The sequence below is a fragment of the Balaenoptera borealis genome, assembly GCF_965194805.1.
Source record: "Balaenoptera borealis genome assembly, chromosome: 3".
Lineage (NCBI taxonomy): Eukaryota > Metazoa > Chordata > Mammalia > Artiodactyla > Balaenopteridae > Balaenoptera > Balaenoptera borealis.
The window spans coordinates 179669189-179683070 of record NC_138866.1 but is presented as its reverse complement, the minus strand read 5'-3'; the positions used below and the strand labels follow the sequence as shown (position 1 = coordinate 179683070).

The 13882-nt window shown below is 43.3% G+C and overlaps 1 protein-coding gene across 1 annotated transcript in view; it reads left to right on the top strand.

The window, feature by feature from the left end:
- CUBN (cubilin) overlaps positions 1-13882 on the top strand; it is a 283798-nt gene that overhangs the window by 121478 nt on the left and 148438 nt on the right. The window contains exons 31-32 of the mRNA XM_082385173.1: positions 8030-8211; positions 12911-13085. Of these exons, the coding sequence (XP_082241299.1) occupies positions 8030-8211; positions 12911-13085 (357 nt within the window). The remainder of the gene's footprint in view (positions 1-8029; positions 8212-12910; positions 13086-13882) is intronic.

The following is a 13882-nucleotide window of genomic DNA, read 5'->3' as shown; positions in this document are numbered from 1 at the left end:
TTCCTTTCAGTTGATGGCTGGGAGTTTGGAGGAAAATAGAATCAGATTATCAGTCACCAGTACTAAAAGTTTTATAAAGATTAACTAATTAAAACTGAAAAACATATGATTCTCTTCAGGACATTATTTTATTCCAGTTCAGCTGATATCTGACGATGTTAGCATATTAGATTTGTCAGATTTGTCTCAAATTAAATGAAAAAGAATTTTGCTTTATTTTTTTCTGGTTGCTATGGTGACTTTTTTCCTCAGTAGATGGACAGAACAGTAATGAGGGCGGTGTTCAACACTGCCGTTCCAGGGCCTTAGGGCTGAAATGCCCAACGAGGCCTAGCGGAGAGAAGGCAGAACTGCGAGTAGGGGCTTGGGGGCAGGAGGGGTTGGCAGGGGGAGGTTGGCCCCAGATCCGCCGTTCACTATGTGAGTTACAAGTCCAGCAGCCTTCTTGAGCCTCACTCTGCCCATCTCTAAAATGGGCCTGATATAATCACTCTTGCCTACCTCGTAGAGTTGTTATGAATTTCAAATAAGATAACGTGCTTATTAGAAGCACATTGAAAAACTGTGCACTACCATACAGATATGAACTATCTTTATTGTACCTTCATGAACAATTGATTTCTTATGTCTTATCGGGTATTCATGATGGCTCTTTAGCTGGTGTGGTAATTCCTCTTCCAGCTCCAGGTCTTTCTCTCGTCTAATCCCAGATCTGGATAAACTCCTGTTCTGTTGTAATACACAGTATATATGGAGTGATTGTCATATGCAAGACACTTAGCTAAAAACCTTACTTCGGACTTTTCATTTAATCTGTATCACAACCCTATGAGGTTAAGTACTAACACTGTTACAGATGAAGACATTGAGGATTAGAAAGGTTAAATCAGTTATCCAAAGAGTAGCATAGCCAGGGCTGGAATGTTTTGTCTTATGCCATGGCCTATGCTTTACTTGGTATGTTATTATATTTCCAAAAGTTTTGCAACTCTGAAATCATGTCTCCTCCATGAAAATCTTTTCTTACCAGTTGGTGCAAAGAGCCCCTCTCTCTCTCTTGTTTCTTCTGAATATGTATCCCTCAGAGCTCTTTATTCCTCACTCCATTCTACTCCTTGGTTAGCACTTTCATCATTTAATTATTTTCTCCATGTAGACCTCTGAAATGCTTTCCCAAATCATTGTCCTCTGTTTTAGATGACTGAAGCCCAGTTATAGAAAGCTTCTCTATTTTCCTACATTTGATTATTCATTCAACCAGACAGGTAACGTGATGAGGACGATCTTGGGAGTCTACCCATCACCTCCTATGTCATTTCCCGTTGGCTATTGGTCGATACAACTTCTTTCATCTCTAGCCTTATCTGTCCTCCCTTTTCTACCCTTCCTGTGACCCCCTGGTCACTCATTCAAGGTCACAGACATGACTGACAATGACATGATTTTTTTTTAAATTAATTAATTAATTAAGTAATTTATGGCTCTGCTGGGTCTTCGTTGCAGTCTGTGGGCTTCTCATTGCGGTGGCTTCTCTTCTTGCGGAGCCCGGGCTCTAGGTGCATGGGCTTCAGTAGTTGTGATGCGCGGGCTCAGTAGTTATGGCTCGCGGGCTCGAGAGCACAGGCTCAGTAGTGGTGGCACACGGGGCTTAGTTGCTCCGTGGCATGTGGGATCTTCCCGGACCGGGGCTCGAACCCGTGTCCCCTGCATTGGCAGGCGGATTCTTAACCACTGCGCCACCAGGGAAACCCCTGACATGATTTTTTAAACTTATTGCACAGCCTGCTAAACTGTTTTCTCCACAGTTTCATTTGTTTTAATATTTGCAGGTGTGTCTATACCATTATTTCTACTCTAAATAAAATGTAGGCACCTGAGATTTTCCGGAAGCCTTGTTGTTTCCATCTCCAAAGTAGCTGGTTGGATTTCGAAAGAGATTTTCTTCTGTGACTCACCCAGGAGAAAGTGTATTTTAACAAGAGACCATCAAGTCCTGAATCTCACACCAAGGGAGACAGTGCAGCAAACAGTCTTTCTCTTTCCTGGCCCCAAGTAAGCTTAAATTTAATAGGAAAGTAAAATTAGGATGTTTGTTTATGTGGAAAGGCTTTTAGTATTAGACATCAGCAACACTGGGGACAGCTCCATAGGTAAAGAAGCTTTTACCAAATAAGTAGATTTTTGAATGCCACAAAATAAATTTACTTATTATAAATTTATAATAAATTTATTTATTTATTTTTGGCTGCACTGGGTCTTCGTTGCTGCATGTGGGCTTTCTCTAGTTGCAGCGAGCGGGGGCTACTCTTCGTTGTGGTGCGTGGGCTTCTCATTGCGGTGGCTTCTCTTTGATGAGGAGTACGGGCTTCAGTAGTTGTGGCACATGAGCTTCAGTAGTTGTGGTGCGCGGGCTTCAGTAGTTGTGGCACACGAGCTTCAGTAGTTGTGGCACGTGGGCTTTAGTAGTTGTGGCTCGCGGGCTCTAGAGCACAGGCTCAGTAATTGTGGCACACGGGCTTAGTTGCTCCGTGGCATGTGGGATCTTCCCGGACCGGGGCTCGAACCCGTGTCCCCTGCATTGGCACGTGGATTCTTAACCACTGCGCCACCAGGGAAGTCCCTGAATTCCACACTCTTTATTAAAAATAAAACAAAACCAAAACTTGTCTCTACCACACAAGGTGCAGAAGTAGTAAATCAAAGAAAATGAACAGCTTTGCTATTCAATATAAACACGATATTGTTGATGAGGCAGAATTAAATTATTTTGCTTTTGATTCATTTCAGGGTTTGGAACACGTTTTCTCTCCTTTAGAATTAAACACAATAGGAGTTTTTGGACTGTCTTGCTATTTCCTTTAACTGGCAGTGGGACAGTATGTGTTGATATAGGTTCCAAATCACATTTCCTGTATTGTAACCAGTTTCTTTTTCACAGCTAATTAAGTGGAAAACAATGTATAAATACAATTCAAAAGATTCACATTGTATACTCTTTAAAAAACTCTACTATTTACTGTGAATTATAGTTTTTGTTTTTCATTTATAATTTGAAAAACTCAACTGTTGGTGTGAATTTATTATTTTTCATTTTTATCTATAATTATCCAATTCCAAATTCATATTCTAATGTTTGTTAACCTAAAGATAGCTTGAATTTATGAAACAAATTATCAAATAAATCATTACATATTTGATTTTTTTTGGTTAATAGAAATGTTCTCAGTTTTGTTATGAATATATTTTCCCTTGTCCCTTAAGGAGAGCATAGAAAAAATAGACATCATTCATTTTTTCATTTTTTTGGGTTTTTTTTAACATCTTTATTGGAGTATAATTGCTTTACAGTGGTGTGTTAGTTTCTGCTTTATAACAAAGTGAATCAGCTATACGTATACATATACATATATCCCCATATCTCCTCCCTCTTGCCTCTCCCTCCCACCCTCCCTATCCCACCCCTCTAGGTGGTCACAAAGCACCAAGTTGATCTCCCTGTGCTATGCAGCTGCTTCCCACTAGCTATCTATTTTACATTTAGTAGTGTATATATGTCCATGCCACTCTCTCACTTCGTTCCAGCTTACACTTCCCCCCATTTTTTCAGTTTTTTAAAGATATATTTTGACATAATTTTTTTTTGTTTGATACCAAGTACACATTTATTAAAGAATTTCCAAATCTAGGAAAAAGAAATGATACCCGAGAGAGTGAAGCATAACTGGCTAAATGCTGATAAAAGTCTCTCATCTGTGGAATGAAATTAGTATCGAAAGAGAATTATGCCAACACTGTACTATTGAAACTAGCAAATTCTAAAATATATTTTGGCAACTCAACATGATGATTTATTTATTTTTATTTATAACTTACCGTCACTTAGCACGTGAAAGATAAAATAGAATTCACTATTTTTTTTCAAATCAAAACTTACTGAAATTACTCTTTGCAAACTGAAGGAAAAGCAAAAAGAATTTAATGATTTGCAGGAGGGCATGTGGTAATAGCAGTTTTTTTATGTCTACAGATGGATTTTTTTTTTCCCAAGGGGCATTTTTTCCCAAGGGGCTTCTTTAGCACTGCTTGTACTGTGGCATATGCTCAATAAATATTGATTGAATGGATGGATGGATGGGAATTGGAAAGTTATTTTATGTCTTTCAAAATTTAGAAATACAAAGAGGGAGTTAAATTTCTACCATAATTATCAGAATTAACTTTATATTTCAGTACTTTATAGTTTTTACCATAAAATACCACTGAATTAATTTGTTCTATTTTGCGTTTGATGTGAACTGTTAAATCAAAGTTGTTACCTTTTGGTAAATTGAACTTCAGAGGTAGTGAGATTATGAAGGAGAAAAAGAAAGCTGCAAAGAGTCTTCAAGCTCCAACAGTTTCTTTGTCTCCTCCTCACAAACACACAGTATTTTTCCCCAGTATGGTATCACTTTTAATAATATTGGAATTTCTCTTTAGGAGACACACACATAAGTGCTATTCATGAGCAAAGAACATGGCATACCTAAAAATAAAATTGTGCTTTGTTTTTTTATAAACCTTGTTTATGTTTATTTTAAACCTTAGGGAAAAGTATACTGTGGGTCTCCAGAGCTGTAAGTGGGTAAATAAAAAAGTACTGTAATTTTTCAAAGCATCGTTGACTGCCAAGAATCTGATATTATCATTCCAGCTTACAGCAACTCAGTTAAGGGTATTAGTATCCTGCTATTTGCAAAGGAATTTGCAAGGAAACCTAAAACAATTGGAAAAGACAATGGAAAAATATGATACAGACTTTTAGATGAATCGACTATGATTTAAAAAAAAGAATTAGATTATCTGATGAGCTGAATCTAAATAAAAAGGCAGGTGAGGTATCCAAGCTTCCATTTCCTTGTTCTCTTTTATATTATGTGACCACAAAGTTATTTTCTGCCAAAGGTTTTTTTTTTCATTGGCTTGCTTATTTGATACAACTGAGACCAAGAACCATAGGAGCTGAAAATGTAGGTTGAAAAAAATGGGGGTAACAGACTGGCTTTGCTTACCTATAATGTATTTTAGTAAGAGATGATTTCCATGGGCCACTGTGTTACACAACTCCAGGGAACATGGTTTGATGGACTACACTGTGACTGGCGCCCCCTGGAGTTGTGCAGTGGTGCTGAGCACATATACAATCTGTGCTGATTTTGGCTTCAGGAATATTTTCCATGGATGGTTGTAGTCGGAAAAATATTTTTGAATCTTCATGCACTTATGTTTTTTTAACATTCACCACAGGCTACAAACAATGTCAACACGTCTAATTTTAAATAGCTTTTTTGCAGGACTTTAACCAGAAATAAAAGCAGAAACTTGATAGGAAAGATACTGTCCTGTACAGCAAATTTAAAGTCTGAAAACACAGAGGTTTTTCAAATGGAAGCAGGAAACTGGCCATTCAAGAAGATGGTAGCGTGTTGAGCTGGAATCCGATTTCTTTACACAATCAGGATCCTTCTTGGAATTCTCAGCTCTTTTCAGTTAAGTGGAGATTCTGTATGAAGACTCTTTCTTTTGAACTTTTATAACACTTTTTTCTAACTCCCTGTACAGACAAATAAATTTGCAAAGGTGGATAGTAGACATGACCTCAGCTTTAGTGTCTTAATGTGAAAATGCACATACATTCACGATGGAGTGAGGAGGCACTGTCATTTTTAAACATGAAAAGCCTTGACGCTCAGTAAGGGAAGGTGCTTGGAAGAATTTACCAACTGATTAAGAATATTCTGGAAAATAGAAAAGGGAGCTACGTTAACAGAGCAAACAATTTTTTTTTTAAACAATTTTTTTTAATCACCAAAAATTGCTTTTGGAAAACAAAAGAAAAAATATTTAGAATTTTTAGAAAAAAGTTTATCTTTTTTTCTAATTTTATCTTTATTTTTTTCTAATTTTGTCTTTAAAATTTGAGCCTTCCTCAAGTTTTACTTCTTCCATAAATTTTTCTCTCCCTTTCCATTCTTCAATCTCTGAATTCTTACCAACTATGTGAGTCTGTCGAGTGTAGTAATTAAGAACCCCGCGTTGCCGGATTGCACGGATTGGTTGATAGCGGGAGATTCTGCGCATGGGTGGCTCCACCACTCACGACTTAGGTACCGTGGACAAACCACTTGACCTATGTTTGCACTGATTTGCTCATTTGAGAAATGCAGATAATAATGATATTTGCTCCGTGTGGTTCTTATGAGCGTTAAAATAGGAACTATCTGTAAAGTGCATCTATGCGCTCAGTAAGCAGTGGCAGTGTTTTACTGTGTACCACGTGTTGTAGCATTTGATTATTTGTTATAATGATTTGCCTTAATTACTTTCTAAGGCATGATGTATACATTCATAAAACATATGCTAGACTCTTTTTCCATGCCTGGGTTTAATACGTCAGTTTTTTGTTTGGTTGGTTGGTTTTTAGATATACGTTTCCCAGGGCCAGGACCTATATCATTTTTGTTGCTGTTTTTATATGTCATTCACTTTATTTTTTAGAAGAGTTTTAGGTTCACAGCAAAACTGAGTGGGAGGTGGAGCTCCCATGTAACCCGGTCCCCACCCATGCACAGAGTCCACCATTATCAGCCTCCTCCACCAGAGTGGGGCATTTGTTACAACTGATGACTCTATATTGACAAAGTCCACAGCTTGTGTTAGGGTTCACTCCTGATGTTGTACATTCTGTGGGTTTCGACAAATGTATGACATGTGTCCACCCTAACGGTATCATACAGAGTAGTTTTACCACCCTAAAAATCTTCAAAAAAAGCACTCTACCCATTCATCTCTGCTTCCCCTCCAGTCCCCGGCAACCACTGGTCGTTTTACTGTCTCCATAGTTTTGCCTTTTCCAGAATGTCATACAGTCAGAATGATACAGTATGTAGCTTTTCCAGACTGGTTTCTTTCACTTTTTTTTTTTTTTTTTACATTTAATTTTATTTATTTTTGGCTGCACTGGGTCTTCGTTGCTGCACGCGGGCTTTCTCTAGTTGCGGTGAGCGGGGGCTACTCTTTGTTGCGGTGCACGGGCTTCTCATTGAGGTGGCTTCTCTTGTTGCGGAGCACGGGCTCTAGGCACATGGGCTTCAATAGTTGTGGCTCACGGGCTCAGTAGTTGTGGCTCGCAGGCTCAGTAGTTGTGGCACACGGGCTTAGTTGCTCCGCACCATGTGGGATCTTCCTGGACCAGGGATGGAACCCATGTCCCCTGCATTGGCAGGCAGATTCTTATCCACTGCGCCACCAGGAAAGTCCCTCTTTCACGTCTTAATATGCATATATATTTCTTCCGTGTCTTTGTGTGGCTTGATAGTCCATTTGTTGTTAGTGTTGAATAATATCACATGTCTGGATGGACCACAGTTTATTTATCTAATTCAGCTACTGAAGGACATCTTGGTTGCTTCCAAGTTCTAGCAATTAAGAATAAGACTGCTATAAACATCTCTGTGAAGCTTTTTTGTAGACATATCATATATATATTTTTTAAAATTTCCTACAGTCTCTCATACAAAGGTAAGGATTTTTAGCACTTAGAATTCCACATCTTAGGTCTGAAAGGACTTAGAAATAATGCATTAGATACAAGGAAACTGAAGACCAAGCGACCTGGTGTTGACTGCTCATACGGTCTATTGTACCTCCTACCAGGAAATTCTTACCTATATATAATGAAGAAGATCTAAAAATTAGGTTGACGTTTTGAAAATATTACCAAAGGTTTGACGTGGTGAGACTAAGAGCTGTGAATTATCGCACCAAATGATATAATCAATTTTTTTAAAAGAGTGAATTTAATAAGCTGTAGCCATGGTTTTTTCTCATTGTTTTATAACTGCTCATTATAACTTTATTATGACTTTATAACTTCTCTCCTAAACTAGGCATCGTGCATTTTGAGTTATGTTTTGCGTAGCTGGATTTTTGACTGTTTCCCAGTGGCCGATGCCCTCTTTGAACTGACTGAGCCTTGCTCTTTTCACAGGTTGTGGCGGAGAGTTGTCTGGGGACACGGGCTCCTTCAGTAGCCCCGGCTACCCTAACAGATACCCCGCCAACAGGGAGTGTATCTGGTACATTCGCACAGCCCCTGGGAGCTGTGTTCAGCTCACCATCCATGACTTTGATGTGGAGTATCACGCAAGCTGCAACTTCGATGTCCTGGAGGTAGGAATTTAGATAGTTTTCCGCACGTTATTGGATTTGGGGTAGAGCTGGAAATCACTCTGCAGAAAACCCTAAATTCTTTCCAGGGGCCAGCAGTGTTGTTTTCTTAGACGTTTCGATGAGTATCAGCCCTTGGTGAATGATGCTTGCAGACAAGTGGGGTTCATATCTCAGTTTGGGTTTCCCTAAAAGCAGTGCCCGAATGGCTGGGTGGCAGGTCGTGTAATTAGGAGGTGGTACCAGGCGGCAGAAGGGAGGCAACCGTGGGGGGGAGGCTGAGGAGAGAGAGCCAAGGAAGGGAGCCCCTGTGGGCGACGTGGGCTTAATCCTGCTGCGACCCCCGAGGTCCTAGGAGGTCTGCTCCTCGGAATCTTCCCTCTGAGGACACAAGGCATTGGTCCCCCAGCTCCCGTCCCCACTGATGGAACCTGGGATCGTCAGTGCCCCACACTTGCAGCCTGAGAAAGCTCCCTTGGGAAAGGCAGTGGGCGGCAGATTGTAAATCAGACGTGGGTGCTCGGGGTGGGGCACGCAGGGAGCTGAGGAAGTGCCCGCAGCTTTTCCAGCACTGCTGCAGTGGCTTTATCTCGGGTAATTAAGATGGCCCTTGAGAATCGGTTATAATCAGCTGTTTGTTGCAGGAATCTAGTCATTAGATGATTTCCAAGTACACATGAAACTCCTATCGCCTCAGCGGTAGGGACTGCCTCATGACAAGGTTCTGTATCTAGTAGAACTTGAACTCCACGAAGGCTGGGTATTTGTCTGTTTTTGTTCTGTTTTGTTTTGTTTCACTGCTATACCCCCAGAGCCATAGAGCACTTGGCAAATAGTAAACACTTGATATACATTTGTGGGATAAATGAAAGCGGCACATCTCCAATTGTTGTGCAGTGATAATGTACACTTATGGTGATTTGCAAAGGGATTTCAACATCCATTTTCCCATTTGAATGTTAACTAATCCTGTGAGGTAAGAGGGGTATTTTACCGCTCCCCATTTCACTGTTGTCAAAACGGAGGCTCAGAAAGATTGCTGGGTTTTTCCACAACCATAAGGATAGTGAGTGGAAAAGCTGAGAACTGAATCCGTCCCCGCTGCACACGCCACGTCAGCCGGTGTAGAAGGACAGATGTGGGCAGTGTGCAAGGTACTGAAAGGAGCGGCTTGTTGGCAGGACTGTATAGGAAACTTCAAAACTTAAAAACCTTATTTAATTACAAACCAAGTTGTCTCCTTGAAAAGAAGTGGGGTTCTCAAATCACGTCCTCACTGAGTAGACGCAGTGTCACTGGAGTCACATTTAGCAGCTCGAGTCTCTGCAAAGGAGGACGATGCTGCAGTAAGTGGGACTGGAGACAGAGCCGGTGAGTCCTTGCGTGCAACCCGAACCCTGTCTTCACGTTAAGTCCGGCTGCCCAGGCGTAACTCCAGCTCAGAAGAGGACCAGTTTCTTCCGAGGAGAGAATAGGGTGGCCCGCGAAATTCACGAAACTGCCGCTCAGCTCAGACTGTGAAGCAGGAGTAACGCTCACGTGGGGAATGTCGAGACGCTCCGTCCCGCGGGCCAGATTTCTCAGCCGCATGAAAACCCTTAGCCCATACAAAGGGCTGGCAGCCAGGTGTTCCACGGTAACGTGACACGTTCCTCACCCTTCAATTTCATATTGCAAAGCTCGTGTGATTGTTGCCTACTTGGCAACATGTAAATGGGTTCATTGTGCTTTGGGTTTTGTCCCACCCCTTACGTGAGAGAGCAAAGGGCAGGCCTGTTCCCTGCGAGCAGCCTTGGGGACAGAGGGACAGCACAAGGCCTCCGGGCAGCAGCCTTCAAACAGGGTCCTGCACAGAAAGGGCCGTGCGGAGGCTGCGGTCTGCTTGGGGCTTATTTGTGTCAGGACAAGGTGGGCTCCCGTGTCCCATCCAACCAGGGTTTGAGGGAATATTTTGAAGCCCTTAAATATTTGGGCAAGTTTATTCCTTAAGGCTGAAGTGAGTGAACCCCCTGACTTTTTCCCTCCAAACCTTGTTTGACGTCTCTGCAAATACTCAAGAAGGTGCTGTCGTCAGTTTGGGTTAATGACAATAAAATGATTATTTCCATCCCTTGTCACATGGACGCTGATGACATGTTAGCAACAGGTTGCACAGTATTTTACCGCAGGTGGGTGTGTGGCCTGGAAACATCGCTGACTTTCTCCACCCATCTGTCCCCATCCTGTTCATCAGCCCATCCTGTTCAGAGCCCGGTAGGGCCTCACTGTCTCCGGGTATCCGGTTTACCTGAGTTTTCACCTGATCTAACCAAGAGCCCATCTATTTTTCTCTCAAAAAGCAGTGTCCGGAGAGCGGCCAGTTGCATTAAGCAACGGCCGCTTGGTTACTCATAACCCTGGAATGCTGACTTGATTGTAGCAGTAAATGGAGCTAACAGAGCAGAAAGAACTGTTCAAAACAGATTAAAACCATAGGCTTTGAAATGTTCTATATCCTGAGCGTTGGCTAAAAACACATTTTTTAATCTCTGATCATCAGACCAATTCTTTTTCCCACAAAGTTGAGTCATATGCTGTAATCCAACGAAGCACACCCTGAAATTCTTTCCATCTTTTTCCTCTTTTGAAGAGTCATGTGCTAACTATTGGTTTTAATTTGTGGAAGCGGAAAGTACCATTGTATTGTTTCAGTTAGAGAAACACTGGCTGATTTCACTTCAGTCTCTGAGAAAGGAGTCTGAACAGCACAGAGCAAGAAAGGAAAGCCACTCCTCAGCGCAGTGAACCCAGACAATTGCGGGCCGTTAGCCTCCGCTGGTCTCTCCCCCGCTGTCTCTGTGAACCCGGCTCTGTAAGAGGGAAAGCAAAGAATGTCAAAAGCGGCAGTGTTTACTCTTCTGGAGGCTTCTAGGCCTGGCCGACTCATACCCGTTTTGTTTGCGATCTCAAGGGGACCCTGAGCAGGGAAACCAGAATATTTTGCTGACGTGCAAGTTTTCTTTGTTAGAACTAAACGCTTGCGCTCACTGTTCTGTCCAAATATGTGCTGCTCGTGGGGTGGACGATTGGGAGCCCAGGCTGTGGGTTTTGGGCTCAGAGCTCCGCCCCAGGCCAGGGGGCAGGGGAATCTCAAGGGCGCTAAACCAGAAGCAGTGTGGTTTGTGCCATTTGCATATGTGTACGTGGGAAGGGCCACACGGGGCTCTGCCTCCAGTCCTGCCTCTGATGGGACTTGGGGGGCCACACAAACAGAGCTCCTCCTAGTGAAAATCAGCACCAAGCGTTTGGCTCGCTTCATTCCTTTGCAATTACAGCCCTTGCGCTGGGCGCTCCTGGAACAGTGGTTTCATTCATTTCGGCCTTTCCTGCATGGCTGGGGGGAATTAATCAGACAAAGAAATCATTATGGATTCAAATCACACACTCTTCGCCGAAAGTAGGCTGCTTGTTCTCGCTCTCCCTCCCCGAGGACACTTGAGTGATGCCCACATCAGTCAGAAGCCGCCCTCGGGGGTGGGGGTGGGGGGTGGGGGGCGGGGCAGGGGCGCGGGGCCTCAGGGTGGGGAGATGTTCGGGGTGGGAGAGCGGCGCAAGTCGGGGTGGGCAGGGCACCACACGCACCCACGCACCCACTGGGCCACCTTTCCCGGGTCCGGTTCCAGCCGGGAGGGGGAAGGCCGCAGATGCCAGCGTGCCTGAGAACTGTCAGCAAAACTGGTGGTTCTTGCACTAACGCAAGTGTGGCAGGATTGAAGGTCGGGGGTCTACACCTTCTGTGGGATCCTTATCTTCCCCCCACACCCCTGCACACGGGCTATCCAAGGGGCCCTTGAGAAACCTGTGTGTGAGGCCTCCTGGAGGTGCCCCTGGGCCGGGCCAGACCTCCTGCAAGATGCTGGACGTGAGATCCAGGGGAGAGTTGCCACGAGGAGTGTGTCGCCGGGGTATTGCATCCAACCCAATAGCTGCAAACTGGAGAAGCCTAGGAGACCCCGGGACAAGTGGGGTGGACCTAGCGGGGCAGAGTCCAGGGCGATTCCCGAGCAGGAGCTGAATGCTCTCCATCTTGCTCCTGTGAGCGTCTGTGCTAGGAGAAGGTACAGAGGGGCCTGTAGGACTCCCTCCCTGAGGGGACCACAGAACACACTGATAGAGGTTACGTTTTCATTCCCTCTGAAGGGGCAGAAATATCATATTAAATGCCTGATCTTGTAAAGCATTCGGGCTGCAAAGTGGAAAATCCTAAAAATGTAGCAGTGATCAATAGCCTTCAGTGAACAAACAAAATAGCTTTATGCTAAGGCTATTCCTATGCGCCCAGAAGAGTTAGAAAATCAGACTTGATACCGGATTATCTGCCACATGCCTCTGCCAAAGAAAGCAGGGGATCCTATGTGAACTTGGAAGAGGGGAAGGGGAGATAGGGGAGAGTCTGGGATAATCTACTCAGTTCAGCTCTGCAGCTCTGGCTGAGGGAACAAGCAGGCATTTCATGGGCAGTTGAACTTGTGTGTTATGAGGGCAGAGGGAGTGCCTTGGAAAATCCAGCTCAAGTTTACAGTGTGTCCCCACGTGGGGAGGCTGAGATTTCAATCTCTGCTGATAATAGGATCCACACGCTGGTGCTAAAGGGGAATCATCGGAAGGCTTGTAATTGCTTAAATATCTCTCTCAAGTTCTTTTTTTCTCCGTCCCGTCATAGATCTATGGAGGCCCTGATTTCCACTCTCCCAGGATAGCCCAGCTGTGTGTGCAAAGATCGTCTGAGAATCCCATGCAGGTCTCCAGCACTGGAAATGAGCTGGCAATCCGATTCAAGACTGACTGGTCCATAAATGGGAGAGGCTTCAATATCTCATGGAGAGCGGTCCCTGGAGGTGGGTGAACCAAGGAGCTGTCTCAAAATACTTAAGCTGAGCCCTCGTTAAATTTCACGAAGTGTTTAGAGAGCGATGTGACGGCTACATCCTCCGTCACAGCTCTGTGACTTCTCTAATGGCACATACGCTTCCCTGAGAAAGAGAGTTTAACTTCCAAAGTCACCTCGTATGTGAAAACCAGCCCATGCAAGTGTGCACACCCATGCTGAAAGCAGAAGCAGGGTGGTTGGTTGGACTCGCTTTCTCTCCAAGGGACTTCTGCCTGTTCACCAGCCTCAATTTGGGCATCGACAAAGCGGTAAATTACTTTATGCCACGCATTTGGATGCTTGGCAAATGTTAAATTTGTGAATTTCAAGGAATTATTACCTTTTGTTATATAGTGACTTTCTGCCCAAGATCTTAGGCTGTCTAAATAAATTACCTGTTGCAGAGTTTTAAAAATAAAGTATTAATGTACAAAATCTTTTAGCAGATGTTAATCTATGCAGCTACTACTAATAGCAATGTTTATTGAACGCTTACTGTATGTCAGGCATTTTTCTAACTGTTCTACAAAGACTCTCTCATTTAATCCTCACAACCACCCTCTGAGGGAAGTTTATTTCTTGTCCTTATCTTACTGATGAAGAAATGGAAGCTTAGGGTAGTTAGTGGCCTGTCCAAAGTCACACAGCTAAAAAAATGCCAAAGCAAAGACATGACTCCAGGCTGCCTTATGGCGCCACTTCTGTAGGCCAGAGGTGATATAGTAAGTATATTAGAGCTTTCCTAAAGTTAATGGTGCATGAATT